At 42.1% G+C, this 16336-nt stretch overlaps 2 protein-coding genes across 4 annotated transcripts in view; both read right to left on the bottom strand.

Moving 5' to 3' along the window:
• Positions 1–16336, bottom strand: part of LOC134226640 (phosphatidylinositol phosphatase PTPRQ) — a 46713-nt gene that overhangs the window by 14756 nt on the left and 15621 nt on the right. The window lies entirely within an intron of this gene.
• On the bottom strand, positions 13430–16202 carry LOC134221395 (uncharacterized protein K02A2.6-like). Its single transcript, XM_062700586.1, has 2 exons — positions 15994–16202; positions 13430–15379 (listed from the first exon to the last, which is right to left on the bottom strand). The coding sequence occupies exons 1-2, from the start codon at positions 16048–16050 to the stop codon at positions 13430–13432; spliced, it is 2007 nt and encodes a 668-aa protein (XP_062556570.1). The 5' UTR covers positions 16051–16202.

Raw genomic sequence — 16336 nt, 5'->3', positions numbered from 1 at the left:
GTTATTAACATGAGAACGCCATCTTGCAAATCAGCGTCCTGTTGCTGGTAGTTTTCCGCGTGCCTAAGTGCACCTCCGGAGCGAGGAATTACTCATGGCTGGCCAACGTTTGGTTATTGGTTTCCGGGGTTGACAACTGTTGGCCCTAGTTCTGCGAGACGACTTCCGTTGACCAAAGCTATCCGGTCGGCAGACGACTTCCAGTGATCGGTGCGTAATGAAGAAGCCGATCGTCCCCGAGCTTGGCAAGACCTGCCAAGTGAGAATCACCGAGGTTGCTAACATTCTGCCCAGAGGTGCCGGGACTCGTATTTCTGAAGGCGGTATGCCGGGCGTGGTATACCACGCCACGAACGCCATTTTGTCATACGGAGTCCTGATAACGACAGCTATTGTTCGTCCCAGCTTTTCTAACGTATCGTGCCAACTAACGTCGTGTTATCGGCTTCCGTCAACGGACGAAAATTCCGGAATTTACCTCGGCCATAAGATCGTCGAGAAGCAACACCTCGTGGACGCCGCCGGGTCATTCGACGACCATCTGACCAACGACCATCAAGCTACACGTCGCGCCAGTATCTAACGCCATCTGCGATAGTGCCACTGCTAACTGACCAAGCCATTGCCACTGTATCTCATTACCGCCCATACCGCTGAATAGGCCAAAAAGGTAAAGTGTTAAGAATAAAGTCATTGGGACCTGGGAGAAAGACCAGCAGCTTGGGGTCTAGGCTAGTCCCTTACTGGGAACTCCCGGGGTCATAACATTTCAATATATCAGAACGTTGGCATGCTCCCCAATTTTGGAATGTCTTTTTCATTATTTACTTGATGAAGAAGAAAGTGGAAGGAAAAGGAAGGAACAGGAAATGCAAATGGAAAGGAGCATGAAACAAGCTTCTGGGGAAGGGGTCCCAGATAAGGACTTCAATAAGCCAAAGGCGAAGCGTAAATCAAATACATATAGTTTTTGTTCGCGACTTAAAAATTCAAACCGTTATCTGATAATAGATGTACGGAAGTACTTTGTGTGAATTTGAGATAAATTCGCTCATTTTATGCCGACAACTATGCGATCGCATTCGATCCAGTGTAATCTTTATAAACTGGTAATGCTTTTAGCGGGAAAGAGTATTCGAAATGATGGTATGCTGGATATGAGAATATGCATCGAGGGATATCAGTAACGAGGGCTAAATCAGATTAGGGAGAGGGGGGGATATCAGTAACCGACTTTCTTTAAAGTAGAAATTTACTGGTTCATCCAAAACAAACAGTGCCGCCAGACCCACTCCAAAAACTCATATACCTTGATCTGAATAGGGCCCGTTGGTTATTCTGGCCATCAATCAACCCACTCCGGAATTGTTTTGTTCTTGATACGACTTGGACCAATCGCTATTCTCACAATCAACCAATTCACTCCAAAGTTGAAGTTCATTGAACGAGGTGAACCAGGGCCAGGGCCGAAAACCTCATTAATAAAGATATTAATAATAATAAAGTTCATTGAATTATCAGTAGTTTTTGCAAACCAAGCCACTCCGAAATTGAATTTTTCGTCATCGAAAGGGCTAATGTTCATCCACTTCATATAAGGGTTCTTCTTGATGTGACTTTGTTCGATAGCAATCAAAATCGAATAGCAAGCGATAATTTAGAGCTATTTTGTTTTCCTAATTAAATCCTTTTTATTTTGTCGTGAATCCACACACTTCTGGATCTTTTTTTTTACTTGCATTAGTTTATTAAATCTTTCAGAAAATCGTTAAACTTCAGCGGATTTCTAGAAATGTTCTGGTCTTTTAATAACCCTTACTTTCTACCTATTGAAGCATATGCAGGTTATAGAGGTTTTAGGAATTCATTAAGCAAAAATTCATTAGACCCTCCTCGCAAAAAAAATTAAATCTCCCCGCTCATAGCACGTTTTTTTTAACATCTGAGTAAGGGGCGCCTAATAAAGGTTTCGCCAAGGGCGCTGGGAGTCCACGCTACGGCTCTGGAGGCGTTATAACTAAAGATTTTTTTTAAATTTTATCAAATAGCAATGACACTAAAACAGTATTAAAATTTTCCAGATTTCACATTGAAAAAAAAATGGTCCACAAAGAGAAAGTTCAACTCCGAAGCCGGAGTACTACAACCACTATAAAAAATATATACTATACTATGAAAATACTTCAAGAAAGTTTGTCCTATGATTTTGGTGTCTAGGTTAATGTGACCGGCAAGCGTCCTGCGAAACGCGAGACGCGTATATGGATTGCGTCACTGGCTTGAAAATGGATTCTCCAAAAGTGTATTTGGCATAGATTTTGGTCTGGTATTGCTAGGAAAACGACGCCTCCAGAGAGCAACTATTGGATACTCTTGTGGCCCGAGGTAAACAACCCTACAGGGAAGTAAGAGCTGTTTCGGGGGATCGCGATGTGGTTTATATGCAGGCCATCTATGCCTCGCCTGACATAAAAGTCTAATTCCCCTATTTTTTTTCTCGTTTTTTTTTTGTTTTTGTCTTATTGTTCTGTGTAATACGAAGCTATGGCCATCCGGAAGATGCTCCCTAACGAATCACAACTCGAGCACGACGCTACGCCATACCGTTAATGACGTCAAATACCCGGATGAGCAGCTGTAATACCTTAAACCTAAATCCCAATAGTCCGTGCTGAAATTACGCAATCTAACCTTGAGTCGCCACGAGTATCTAAGCCTATACCCTTTCCCTTTACTAACTGTTGATAATAAGATGATATCGATTATAAATATCATGAAGTCTCGGCTCCGTTAAGTGTAATACACGCCTGAGCCTGTCAAATAAACGCAATAGATATCAAAAAAAAATTTATCATCAGGTCATAAAATGTTCTTCTTCGTGAAGTGACTTTAAAACCCCGAATTTTGGCAAACGTCGCATGATTATTCAAAACATAGTATGGCTTACTCATTGAATTATAAGAAGTGAAGTGTTTCCAGCATAAATTTGTTTGCATCATTTATTCATATCCTATCCAGCATTTTACGAGCGCTAATGGCCGCCACAATCCAACTCAGTTTTTGGTAGGGTGGAAACAGTTTGAAGTTTGGCTTGTGTCGTATGCCACAAAAACGATAAATCTCGGGTACTTATTCAAAAGGACGTATGTAATTTTGTAAACAAAGATTCAAACGTCGATTTGTCCAATCTGATAGCACTCCCACGCAAACCATCATCACAGACAGTTAGGGGAAGCCTTCGGCTACCTGTTGGTGGTGTTGCTTTGCGTGGGAGTGACATTAGATTGGGCAAATCGAAGTTTGAATCTTTGTTTACAAAATCACATACGTCCTTTTGAATAAGTACCTGAGAAATTTTAATCATCATAATGATGAATTCATGATGATGATGATTGCTGCGGTGTCATACGACACAAGCCAAACGTCAAATCGAATGCATCCTACCAAAAAGTGAGTTAAATTGTGGCGGTCATTACCGCACGTAAAATGCTGGATAGTTACTAAGTTGATTAAACTCTCTAGATCCCCCCTATTGCGATCCCCAGCATATAGACCAATGCAAACTCCAACTTAACATCACTTATTTTGACAGTTCACAGAGCTCGTTTCTTGTTTACAAGGTGTTAGAAGAAAAATCGATTAGGGGAAAATTAAAATTCATATGTTTAGTTTAAAATTGATGTGATACGAATATTTCAGTGACATTCTTTGCATTCACCATGAAATCAATCGCAACCGACAACTTCATGCGAATAAAATGACGAAACAATTTTATCGGAAGCTTCGCCGGAGACTAAGTCCTGATGAAAAAGCTCTGTGAACTGTCAACCTACGTCATTTGAACACCAGCATCGACGGCCATCGACTCGCTATTTCCAGTTCCTGCTTTGAAGTTTTAGTGATAACAGAGACATGGCTCGACTCCAGAACACTTTCTATCCAAATGTTTGGTCATGATTACGGAGTATTCCGTTGCGATCGGAATCAATACAACAACAGGGAAACTACAAAACCAGTTGAAAGCGATTCTTGGATGATTCTCGAAAAAGTCTGAACAAGTTCCAATGTTCGTTCCTGATCTGGTCCGTGACATAGTTGAACTCATCTAGACTTGCGCACTGGTAAAAATGTTGCTCATCACCCATTATAACTTGTCCGCGTCCAATACAGTCACGTGCACGACTTCACCGAATGTAATGCGGGCGTGTCATATGATTTTATGACAGAGGTGTTATCGAATATCGATTGGGGAAATGTTCCCAATACGCGTAATGCGAACGAAGCTGCTCTAGCCTTCTCACATATCACGGTGTACGTCATCAATAGGCACAGGCACGTTCCAAAGAGAGTTCTGAATAACGTTTCGCGACCTCCCTGGCGACAAACGGGCTACGAAATTTGAAGGAGACTTTAAGATAGGATGACCATATGAAAATTTTCGAAAGGAGGACAACTCCTTCAAATCGTGCAAAAAAGGAGGACATTTGGTTGAAAAAGGAGGACACGTGAAAGAAATTACCAAACCGAAATTTCCTGTATTTGATATTAAATTGAATTAACTGATTTTTCGGGGCGTCAAGTCAAATACGACGAACTCACCATCTTCTACATATTAAGATTCTATTAAGCAAGCTTCAACCTATCTGAATAATGGTACACAATGGCCTATATTTTTGGCAGCAATGCACAAAATTTTAGCAAAAAAACTGAAATATTATTATTTTCGAATGACTTAACCATCGCATACATCGCATCAACGTTGAGCAATAGACAACTGAATGTATATTACTTGAGACACCCAGAAGACCAGCGGAGAGTTTTCCTTGAATACCAACAAGTTTATGGCATACGAACGTCCGCACTTACCGCAGTGCGAATATTGAATCCGACCACTACCTCGTTGCAGTATGCCTGCGCTCAAAACTCTCGACGGTGTACAACACGCGTCGAAGTCGGACGCCGCGGCTTAACATTGGGCGGCTACAAGACGGTAGACTAGCCCAAGAATACGCGCAGCAGCTGGAAGTGGCACTCCCAACTGAAGAGCAGCTAGGCGCAGCGTCTCTTGAAGATGGCTGGAGAGATATTCGATCCACCATTGGTAGCACCGCAACCGCTGCACTTGGCACGGTGCCCCCGGATTAGAGAAACAACTGGTATGACGGCGAATGTGAGCAGTTAGTAGAAGAGAAGAATGCAGCATGGGCGAGATTGCTGCAACACCACACGAGGGCGAACGAGGCACGATATAAACGGGCGCGGAACAGACAAAACTAGATTTTTTGGAGGAAAAAGCGCCAGCAGGAAGATCGAGACCGTGAAGAGACGGAGCAACTGTACCGCGGTAATAACGCACGAAAGTTCTATGAGAAGTTAAACCGTTCACGTAAGGGCCACGTGCCACAGCCTGATATGTGTAAGGACATAAACGGGAACCTTCTTACGAACGAGCGTGAGGTGATCCAAAGGTGGCGGCAGCACTACGAAGAACACCTGAATGGCGATGTGGCAGACGAAGATGGCGGTATGGTGATGGACCTGGAAGAACGCGCGCAGGACATAATTTTACCGGCTCCGAATCTCCAGGAAATCCAGGAGGAGATTGGCCGGCTGAAGAACAACAAAGTCCCTGGGGTTGACCAACTACCAGGAGAGCTATTTAAACACGGTGGTGAGGCACTGGCTAGAGCGCTGCACTGGGTCATTACCAAGATTTGGGAGGAGGAAGTTTTGCCGCAGGAGTGGATGGAAGGTGTCGTGTGTCCCATCCACAAAAAGGGCGATAAGCTGGAGAGTAGCAACTACAGCGCAATCACATTGCTGAACGCCGCCTACAAGGTACTCTCCCAAATTTTATGCCGTCGACTAGCACCAATTGCAAAGGAGTTCGCGGGGAAGGTATCATCGGGTTGTATGGGCGAACGCTCCACCATGCACCAGGTGTTCGCCATTGCCGCGAGTACAACGTGCCCACACATCATTTATTCATCGACTTCAAAGTCGCATATGATACAATCGATCGGGACCAGCTATGGCAGTTTATGCACGAACACGGATTTCCGAATAAACTGACACGGTTGATCAAAGCGACGATGGATCGGGTGATGTGCGTAGTTCGAGTTTCAGGGGCATCCTCGAGTCACTTCGAAACGCGCAGAGGGTTACCGCAAGGTGATGGTCTTTCGTGTCTGCTATTCAACATCGCTTTGGAAGGGGTAATACGAAGAGCAGGGATTAACACGTGTGGTACAATTTTCAATAAGTCCGTCCAGCTATTTGGCTTCGCCGACGACATGGATATTATGGCACGTAACTTTGAGAAGATGGAGGAAGCCTACATCAGACTGAAGAGGAACTTCATAGAATTTCTAATATTGAGACATTGCAACAAATGTTTAAATAAGTTTCAGTTATAATGGCAATGTGCACATTATGAACTGTTAGAGAGTCGAATAATTCATCTTCCCTACCCTTTAAATAGCGAGCATTCCAATTTAAAATTTTCAAAAATATATTTGGATCCATCAAAATGAATTCCAGTAAAAATTTTTTGAGTAAATTTGATACCAACCTGAACCCAGTTTTGGTATTTAATCATGTGATGCAATTGTTCAGTTAGAAAATCAAAATCGGAAGCAGACATGCTACCTGTCACTAATAGTCAATCTACACAAACAGCGGGTACTTCCAAAAAATGTCAGAAAACAGTTGATTCATAAAATCTGCGTTATTATATTGCACTTTGAAAGCGTATCCGAACTTATTGATCACGGTGCATGTTTTCACTCCGTCCAATGATAAGCAATTATCATATCTTGCGATCGGTATCGAAATCCCGAAGGAAAGTGTATTTCCGGCCTTCAGAATAAAGGCTGATTTACAGTTCGGAAAACGTGATTTGGTCTCTCATGTAATTTAAATGGGTGCGGGATTTGCGTTTCCCGTGACAGGAGAAGAAGTCTACACGAAATGTAAACCCAATCGCGAGAAAAGTGTAGGGGAGACTGGGTAGACTTGATCCCCTTTTCTGATTTCCGATGTATCACAACCAAAAATAAAGAAACATACGCGATTTCCACACAGACTCTCTAAAAAATATAGTATTTAACTTTACTGATGTTTGACATTCCTTAAATTATTGTTTGTAATTGATACACAATCAATTTTTTGGAGTGCTGTCAAAAATCGACTTTGAAAATATTCGGGGGAAATTGATCCCTCTCCAAGAACTTGCTTTGATAAAATTAGAAAGAAGCCCTCAGATTTTTTTAAATATTTTCCCTTCAAAATACGCGGAATTATCGAATTGCTGTGCGTATGCATGAATGATTTTTGTTATTGAATTCGACAGCACAAGCAATTTTGAAATTTGGGGAGACTTGATCCCCTTTCTATGAGATCTACGCAATAAATAATTTTTCCTGCCAACCCTTCATCAAATCCGTCAAATCTACAAAAAAAATAGAAACCTAAGAACAGATTTATATTTTTTTTAATTTTTTCGGCGAATTTTTGTATGGGTGATTAACGGGGGGGGGGTTCCCATATTGAGGCTATAACTTCAAATCCAAATATCCTAAAAATTTGATGGAATGTTGACATTGTTGCTTGTTGCTGTAAAAAAAACGAAAGAATTTGATCATTGTTATGAAAAGTTGTTCAAATTTTGCGTGGCCAATAAAAAAATCTTCAGGAAGGTCAAAACATACAAACCGCCCTGCAGAATAAATAAGGTTGTCAATCCAAAAAATAACTCACCACATAAAGGTCATTTGTCTAGAGGATCTATACTAAAAAATACGCCAGAACAAAACTACTTTAGTTCTCGATAAAACAGGGGGTGATCATTGGTAAGTCAAAAAAACATTGGTAAGTCTCCCCGGGGATCAAGTCTACCCACCATCCCCTACGGTTTAAAATCCCATGTGTAGGATGCAAATCCCGCGCGGAATTAATTTCGTTTGATTTTATTCCGCACGGGAAATGCGTAATCTCTGATGGAAATTAAGTATGGAAAGAACCTAGTGAAGTGGGTTGCGAAAATTGAGAAATGTGAGAAGTGTGAAGAGGAAACTGAGTAATGAGAAAAGAACAGTGAGCAATGTGTAGTGAGTAGTGAGCAGTGAGAATAAGAAATAAGAAGTGTAAAATTAGAAGTGAAAAGTGAGAAATGAGTAGTGTAGTGAGTAGTGAGAATGAGACACGAGAAGTGAAAAATGAGAAAAGAAAAGTTGGAAGTGAGTTATGCGGAGTGAGAAAAGAGAAGTGAAAAGTGACTGATGAGAAGTGAGAAATGAGTTGTGAGAAAGTAAAGAAATGAATACAGTTAAACCTCCATGAGTCGATGTTCTATGACTCGATATCGACTCATGGAAGCAAATTATGCCATATTAAAAAATATTTTCTGGGCTACTGTGATGGTCCCTTCAAACAGCTTCCTGAGGATTTTCTATTCCACATGTCGATATTTCCATGAGTCGATGGTCCCTTCAATATCGACTCATGGAGGTTTAACTGTAGTGATAAGTGAGAAGTGACCAATGAGAATAAGAAGTAAGCAGTGAAAACTGAAATCGAAGTGAGAAATTGTCAGTAGTGAGACGGCCAGCTCTCTCTCACTCACTCACTTTTTCTCACTCATTTTCTCTCACCCACTCTCTCACTTACTCACTCTCTCTCACTCACTCGCTTACTTACTCACTGGCTCTAACTCATTCTCACTCCATCACTCTCACTCTCTCACTCACTCTCACTCAATTTCACACGCACACTTGTTCACTCACTGACTCATTCATACTCACTCACTCATTCACTCACTCACCCACTTTCACTCAATCCCACTCATTCACTCGTTCACTCATTCACTCATTCACTCTCACTCACTCACTAACTCTTACCCTCACTTTGACTCACTCACTCTACCACTAAGTCACCCTTACTCACTTACTCACTCGCTCACTCATTTTCTCTTTCTCACTCTCCCACTCAATCTCTCTCGCTCACTCTCTCCCTTTCTCCCGCTATATCACCCTCTTCTCGCTATCTTTCCCTCTTGCCGCTCGTATGTCAAGCTCTATCTGGAATAAGGGCGAATGTCGCAAGAGAGAATTCTCTTCACCGACTTTCCCTCTTTTAAATAGAAGTGGCAAGCAGCTGTTTTCTTCACGATTTATTACCACAGAACGAAAGAAAACAATGAAAACTTGCATGCTGAGGTGTTAAACCGAGAAGAAATCCTCTGCTTTTATTTAAACTTTTATTTAAAAAAGGGGAAGACGACGAAGAGAATCCTCTCTTGCGACATTCGCCCTTTTACCAGATATAGTTTGATGTGTTTGTATAAAGAAATCCGAACTACGAAATCCCGCGGGCGCGTTTTCCGAACTGTAAATTCTCATTTAACTTTTCAAAAGGACCTACGTAACATTTTTTTCATGATTTAATTTGAATAGCGCAATCAACAGAAAAACCTATGCAAGGTTTGCAGAAATCGCTCTAAATAGGGTAAAGTGTCCAATAGTGGACCCCCAACCAATAGTGGACCCTTCAGCCATTTTTGCATAATTACAGCACAATGTTAACATTTTGCTATGAAATTCCATCGGGAGAACCGTCCTTACAGTCCTATGATTTGATTACATGCATTGGAAATGCTATGAAAAGTAAAATTAGATGATTTTTTACAATTTTATAAAAAATAAACACGAGAGTGTCCATTATAGGAATATTTTGGGGGTCCATAATAGGGAAGAAGAACGTCCCGAAACGATGCATGAAAATCAAATGAAGTGTCGGCTATAGGGAAGCAATTTCCTATTATGGACCCCCAGGGGGTCTACTATAGGGCGAATTCAGTCAGACTTTAAAATGGTAATTTCAACTAATGACGTCGTGTATTTGAGTGTTTTATGTATGTATCCTGAAGAGGAGATGCTGAACTTGTTATTAGATATCAAGCAGAAATATTATGTTCAAATTTTTCAATCCTTATGACTGGAAGAGCAAAAATCCGCTACTAGGGGGTCCACTATTGGGCATTTTACCCTAAATAACGAACAACGATAAAAGAAAGGCCAAAACTGCTCCAAATCATAACAAGCCATGAAAACAAAACTATCGTACTTGTATACAAGTGCAAAAAAACAGAATCGAATAGGCAGCCCCCACAGAGAAGTGATGATATTCGCTCATTTTGTTTTGGGAACCGCACAGATGTGTAGAACAAGTTAAAATGCATCATCAGAATCAGTGCTCCCCGCGTTTGAAGCTTTTTAAAAGAAATTTATCATGGGGTATAGGCCTCCGAACCAGTGCTTTATCACGACAGCTTGCGAAAAAAGTCTCTCGCGTTATGCTACATTTCATACATGTATACAGAGATGATAGGTGAGAGACTTTTTCATTCTCTTTTGGATTCAATCCCTGTCCCTATGATTCTCGTAGCCATTGGATCTGTTATTTCATGATGATTCGTTGATGATAGATAGAAAAACGAAAGAAAGGGATTGAAAAAAGGGTTTGAATTAAAACCCCAAGATAATGAAGAAATTAGTGCTGTCCGATGGGAGCTTGAAGTAGCTCGAAGTTTCTCCCTGTCCTGCTCATGCCCATTTGTTGACAAAAAAGAACGAGTAGGACGGGAACAATTTCGAGCTACTATGAGCTGCTCATAGGGACTTGACTTATTGATTTGAGATAGTTGTCGCATGCAGTTGAGCTGGTAGACCAATTGATCCAAACTCCAGAAAAGTTTGGAAAACATAGAACTTCTGAGTCGCATATCATACGCGTAGGCTCTACTGACTTGTTATAGTGTTCCTCACTGCTCGCATATGAACACCGATGCTCCAAAACTATTCGCTTATCTTTTTTCCCGAATCTGATCCTCGTCACAGCAGAAACACGTCCGCCACGCTCACGGCTCAATACAATTCTTCCTGTCTCCAACTCTCCCATACTATTAGTAAACTCTCCAATTTCCCATTATACGTAGGTCTGTTCGAGCTCATGGATAAATCATAAGAAGGTGTGCACACGAGATTGCTTATATGTATTTCTTCAGAACCCTACATCCCTCCCTTTCTTAAAAAAAACAATAAATCTGAAATCAATAAGTAACATAATCTTTCAACAACTTCGATTCTGTTCGGGACCGCTTCGTTCTCATAAGTCCTTCTTCTTCCTTCGTTTGTACATCTTCAGCATTGTCATCACTTCCTGCTGGTGCAACATAATCTTTCAACAACTTCGATTCTGTTCGGGACCGCTTCGTTCTCATAAGTCCTTCTTCTTCCTTCGTTTGTACATCTTCAGCATTGTCATCACTTCCTGCTGGTGCAGTTTTATAAACCGGGGGTTCCGCTCCAGAACCTGAAGTATGACTTTGTGGGATAGCTTTTAGATGTGCTGCACTTCTTCTTACTGTCTTTCCACTTGTTAAACTCTGCAAAGTAACATCGGTTCCTTTCTTCTGAATCACCTCGAATGGTTCTGGCGCAAAATTAGCACTTAGCTTGTTTTTCTTCTTGATCTGCTTAATCAACACTTTGTCACCCACATGAATTTGACTAGATTTTGCCCTTCTCTTTGTATCAGCATATTCCTTGCCTTTTTCTTTTTGAACACTGTCCCGATCTCTCACCTCGCCATCTTCAATAGCGACTGTTGGCACAGTAGGTAGCTTCGTTCTTAAACGGCGTCCAAACATGAGCTCTGACGGTGGCTTTCCAGTTGTTGTGTGGTTGGCAGCGTGGTACATGAGGAGATATTGGCGTAACTCTTTACGCCAATCTTTGCCAAGCTCTTGAGCTATCTTCAATCTTTTGAGTATAGAACGGTTTTGCCGTTCAACCTCCCCGTTCATCTGGGGCCAATATGGTATGGTGCTTACCAACTGAATTCCGTGTTCTGTACAAAACATCTTGAACTCTTCTGATGATAATTGAGGTCCGTTATCAGCCCGCATAGAAATCGGTATACCGTAACGTGAAAAAATGGTTAGCAGTTCATCAATGGTCGCTTTGGTTGATATATCCATCATTTCAACTACCTCTACATAGCGGCTGTAATAATCGACACATACCAACAAATATTCTCCTTCCGGAAGAGGGCCCAAAAAATCTATGGCAATTTGCTCCCAAGGACGAGACGGCAGTTCCTTTCTAATCATTGGCTCCGGAGGATTGGGAGCCGCTACCAATGAACATCCACGACATTTTCTAACAAAATCTTCCACATTTTGATCGATTTTAGGCCACCAGACACATGATCTCAAATGTCCTTTCATAATCCTAACGCCTGGATGTCCTTCATGTGCAAGTTCAAGAACTCGTTCACGAAGAGCTTGTGGGACAATTATGCGATCAATCCGCAATAGAACATAATTCACCACGCAAAGCTCATTTCGAATTGTTCGGAACGATAACGGGAGTTCATCAGATGATGATTTAAGGCAATCAATAACTTGTTGAATTTCTGGATCCAGTCTACTAGTTTCTTCGATTTCCTCCCATTTCAGGGGAATCGCTGAAACAGTAGCATTAACTATCTCATTGATTGTAAGTTCTTCTGTCTCATCGAATGGAGTAGCCACCTCTGTGGAAAGGCGAGAAAAACATCAGCAAGATTATCTTTACCGGATATGAAAACCACAGTATAACAGAATCCTTGCAATCGCAGCACCCATCGCTCAATTCGGGCACAGGGCCGCGAAGTGTGTGAAAACAGAAAAGTCAGTGCTTTGCAGTCAGTCAGCAGTCGGAATTCCCTTCCGATTAAATAGGTTTGAAATCGCTCAACGCTCCATACAAGTGCCAACGCCTCCTTTTCCGTTTGACAGTACCGACGTTCGGTATCTGTCAATGATTTTGATGCATAGCAGATTACTCTCGATTCTCCAAGTTTATTCGTCTGGATGAGCACCGCTCCCAGGGCATATGGGCTGGCGTCGGCTACCACTGAAGTTTCATCTTCAAGCTTATAGAAACCTAAAACGCTTGCATTCGAAAGAAACGTTTTTATTTCATTGAACGCATGTTCTTCCTTTTCACCCCACAGGAACTTAACACCCTTTTGGGTTAAATTTCGGAGTGGCTCGTCTAACGTGGCCAGGTTGGGTATAAATTTTCCCAGATAATTTGCGAGACCCAAGAAGCTCCTGACTTCGCTGTCATTGACGGGCCGACGGAACTTTGAAATTGTTTCTAATTTAGCTGCAGAAGGATGAATTCCTTCCGGAGATATTCCATATCCAAGAAACTCGAAATCAGTTACTCGAAGCTTGCATTTACTCCAATTCAAGACAACTCCCTTTTCTTCAAAGCGGTTGAGTATCTAAAACATTAGAGTGCAATATTAATAAAACTTTTTTTTTTCAGATTAAAACGATTTATTAAAAATCCAGTCAAAAAAATAAAAATACAGAAGCAGTTTATACCTTTTTTAAACGAGAGTCATGCTCTTCTACGGTACGACCTTCAACTCCTACATCGTCGAGATACCAATATGCTCCCTCACAGTCAGCGAGCATCTCGTCCATTGTGCGCTGAAATATCTCGGGAGCGGACACGAGGCCAAAAGGCAAACGCTTGAATCGGTAAAGGCCTCGATGCGATATGAAGGTTACGACATCCCTGGATGCTTCATCCAGTTCCAATAGGAAAAAGGCATCTTTGACGTCCAACGTGCTCCACACATTTCCTCGCCCTACTTTAGCCAGCACGTCTTCTATTACCGGCATTGGATGGCGGTCACGGATTACTGCTTGATTCACACGCCTCAAGTCAACACAGAGCCTTATTTCGCCGTTCGCCTTATTTGCAACCACTAAGGGAGAGACCCAGGTTGCTGGGCCTGTCTTCTTCTCGATGATATCCCTTGCCAATAGGTCATCCAGCTTTTTATTGACAGCATCCTCCAGTGGAATAGGAATTCGACGGAGCGGTTGAAATACCGGTACAATGTTTGGATCCATCTGGATATGGACTTGCACATCCTTTATCTTCGGAAAAGGTGACAGCGCCTGGTCGATTGGTTTGGCAACTCGACAAATATCCATTCCAATTTTGAGGACTCCAAGTTCTTTTGCAGTTGTGTCTCCAAGAAGGTTTCGTTGACCTTTAACAACGACGAAAAAATCGGCGTTGACCGTTCGACCACCGACGGTGATGGAGGCGCTGAATGTTCCGAGGATATCTAAAGGAGTTTGACTTCCATACGCTTTCAGTATTTTAGAGCTGCCCTTCTGACAACAATGCACGTCGACACGTTTAGTCTTCAATAGCTCCCATGAATCTGCAGTGATCAGGTTTGCGTCCGATCCAGAATCGACGAACATTTCAATATCGATTCCGCCAATTATGCAATCAATCACATTGCTGCTATTTCCCAGATGAAATGAGTAGTACACTTTTTTATCCTGATTTGCTGATGGAAGTTCATCCTTACTGGCATTGACTTGCTGTATTGGAATGGAGTCAATTGCACGGACTCCAGCTGACGGAACCATTTTCGGGCTTATCGAAGCTTGGTTCTCTCTTGAACGTTTTCGGCAAACTTTCTCGAAATGACCAAGGCGCCCACAGCGGTGACATGTCTTTCCTTTCGCTGGGCAAGTGGGTGTATTCGATATATGTCCCTGCTGACCACATGAATAACAATTCATGACTGCACTTCCTTTGAAAACGGCTTTATTATGGAAGCGACCGACGATACGATTTTTGTTTTTGAAAAACTGATTCGTGTCGAGTTTCTGTATTTTTCGTATTTCAAATTGCTGTGGATCCGGTCGTGGTGAAGCAGTGCTTATTTCTTTTTCTTGAGATCTTACACTTTCCAACGATACTCCCAAGGACTCGATGTCAGCGAGGGACTGATCTTTCTCCAGAATACGACGTCGGAGTTCTTGAGACGAACATCCTTCTACGATTACATCAGTTAGCATCATCTCTTCTATCGGTGCCCGCACTTCATGAGGATATTTGTCCAGACCACAATCAGCAAGTTGTTGACGCAAACGTAGGACGAACTGAGGGAATCGTTCGTTGACGCCTTGCTTCATCTTCCGAAGCTTATACCTCTCCAGTACTTCCTGCCGACGTGGTTTAAAAAACGCATTTAAGCATTCAACTGCTTTGCTGTACCACGGCTTTTCCAATAAAACCACGGGAAAATCTTCAGTTCCATCGAGGCTCCTGAATACTTTCTGTAGTTGGGGTCCTCCCAAGTGAAGCATTTTAGCACGTCTCATTTTCTCATCCGTTATCTGGAATGAATCGAAGTAGCATTCCAATGCACCCTTCCATTCTTTCCATTCATTGGCCAGACGGCCGCTTTCGATCTGCTCGCATTTAAACATAGGCAATGGGCGGCTCTCATCCATCTGAAATACCAGAAACAAACATTCTCTGTATTCCATCAGTTAATTTATTATATGATACTATCATATTTTCTTCTAGCATTAACGAACCTTTGAAATATACAAAAAAACAACGGCATCCCGCCACAGTTACAAGAATTAGCAGCAGTCTTTTTTTTTTTACCGGCAGCCCGCTACGATAGTATAAATAAATTGGACCGGAAAAAAAAACCCGTTACGGTCAAATTGTTATTTTCACATTAATCGACTGGCACCCCGCCACAGTCTTCTTAATTTTCGACCGGCTACCCGCCACGGCCATTTTTTTTTCGTTGGCCGGCTACCCGCCACAGCCATTTCTCATTGTTTACCGGCTACCCGCCACGGCATTTCTTACCGGCACCCCGCCACGGCATTTTTTTTCTTCACCGGCTACCCGCACGGCTATTTGAACAAGTATTGCGCATTGGCAACTCGCCACAATCACAATCTTTTGCATAAAAATTAACCAGCAACCCGCCATTGTAAACATGAAAAAAAAATGCATAACCTGCAAAAATCAATCGCCATTTTCTTTTCGGGTTGCAATTCTTCCGGCTCCATAGTTCCGATGTAATAGCATTATTGCAAAAACCTACCTTCAGTTTCGTTGAAAATCCTCGTCGCCAGAATATAGTGTTCCTCACTGCTCGCATATGAACACCGATGCTCCAAAACTATTCGCTTATCTTTTTTCCCGAATCTGATCCTCGTCACAGCAGAAACACGTCCGCCACGCTCACGGCTCAATACAATTCTTCCTGTCTCCAACTCTCCCATACTATTAGTAAACTCTCCAATTTCCCATTATACGTAGGTCTGTTCGAGCTCATGGATAAATCATAAGAAGGTGTGCACACGAGATTGCTTATATGTATTTCTTCAGAACCCTACACTTGTATGGACATGACTGGTCGATTTCAAATAGTTATCAAGCGCAGT

This window comes from Armigeres subalbatus, chromosome 3 (assembly GCF_024139115.2).
Source record: "Armigeres subalbatus isolate Guangzhou_Male chromosome 3, GZ_Asu_2, whole genome shotgun sequence".
NCBI classification, from domain to species: Eukaryota; Metazoa; Arthropoda; class Insecta; order Diptera; family Culicidae; genus Armigeres; species Armigeres subalbatus.
This window is presented reverse-complemented; position numbering and strand designations above follow the sequence as displayed.

What these genes read in the sequence shown, in the direction of transcription:
- LOC134221395 (XM_062700586.1), bottom strand. Translation starts at nt 16,050, where the DNA reads ATGCGAGCAGTGAGGAACACTATATTCTGGCGACGAGGATTTTCAACG. An exon ending in GATTTTCAACGAAACTGAAG is followed by an intron (nt 15,380 to 15,993) that starts GTAGGTTTTTGC and finishes CTGGTATTTCAG; the next exon opens with ATGGATGAGAGCCGCCCATT.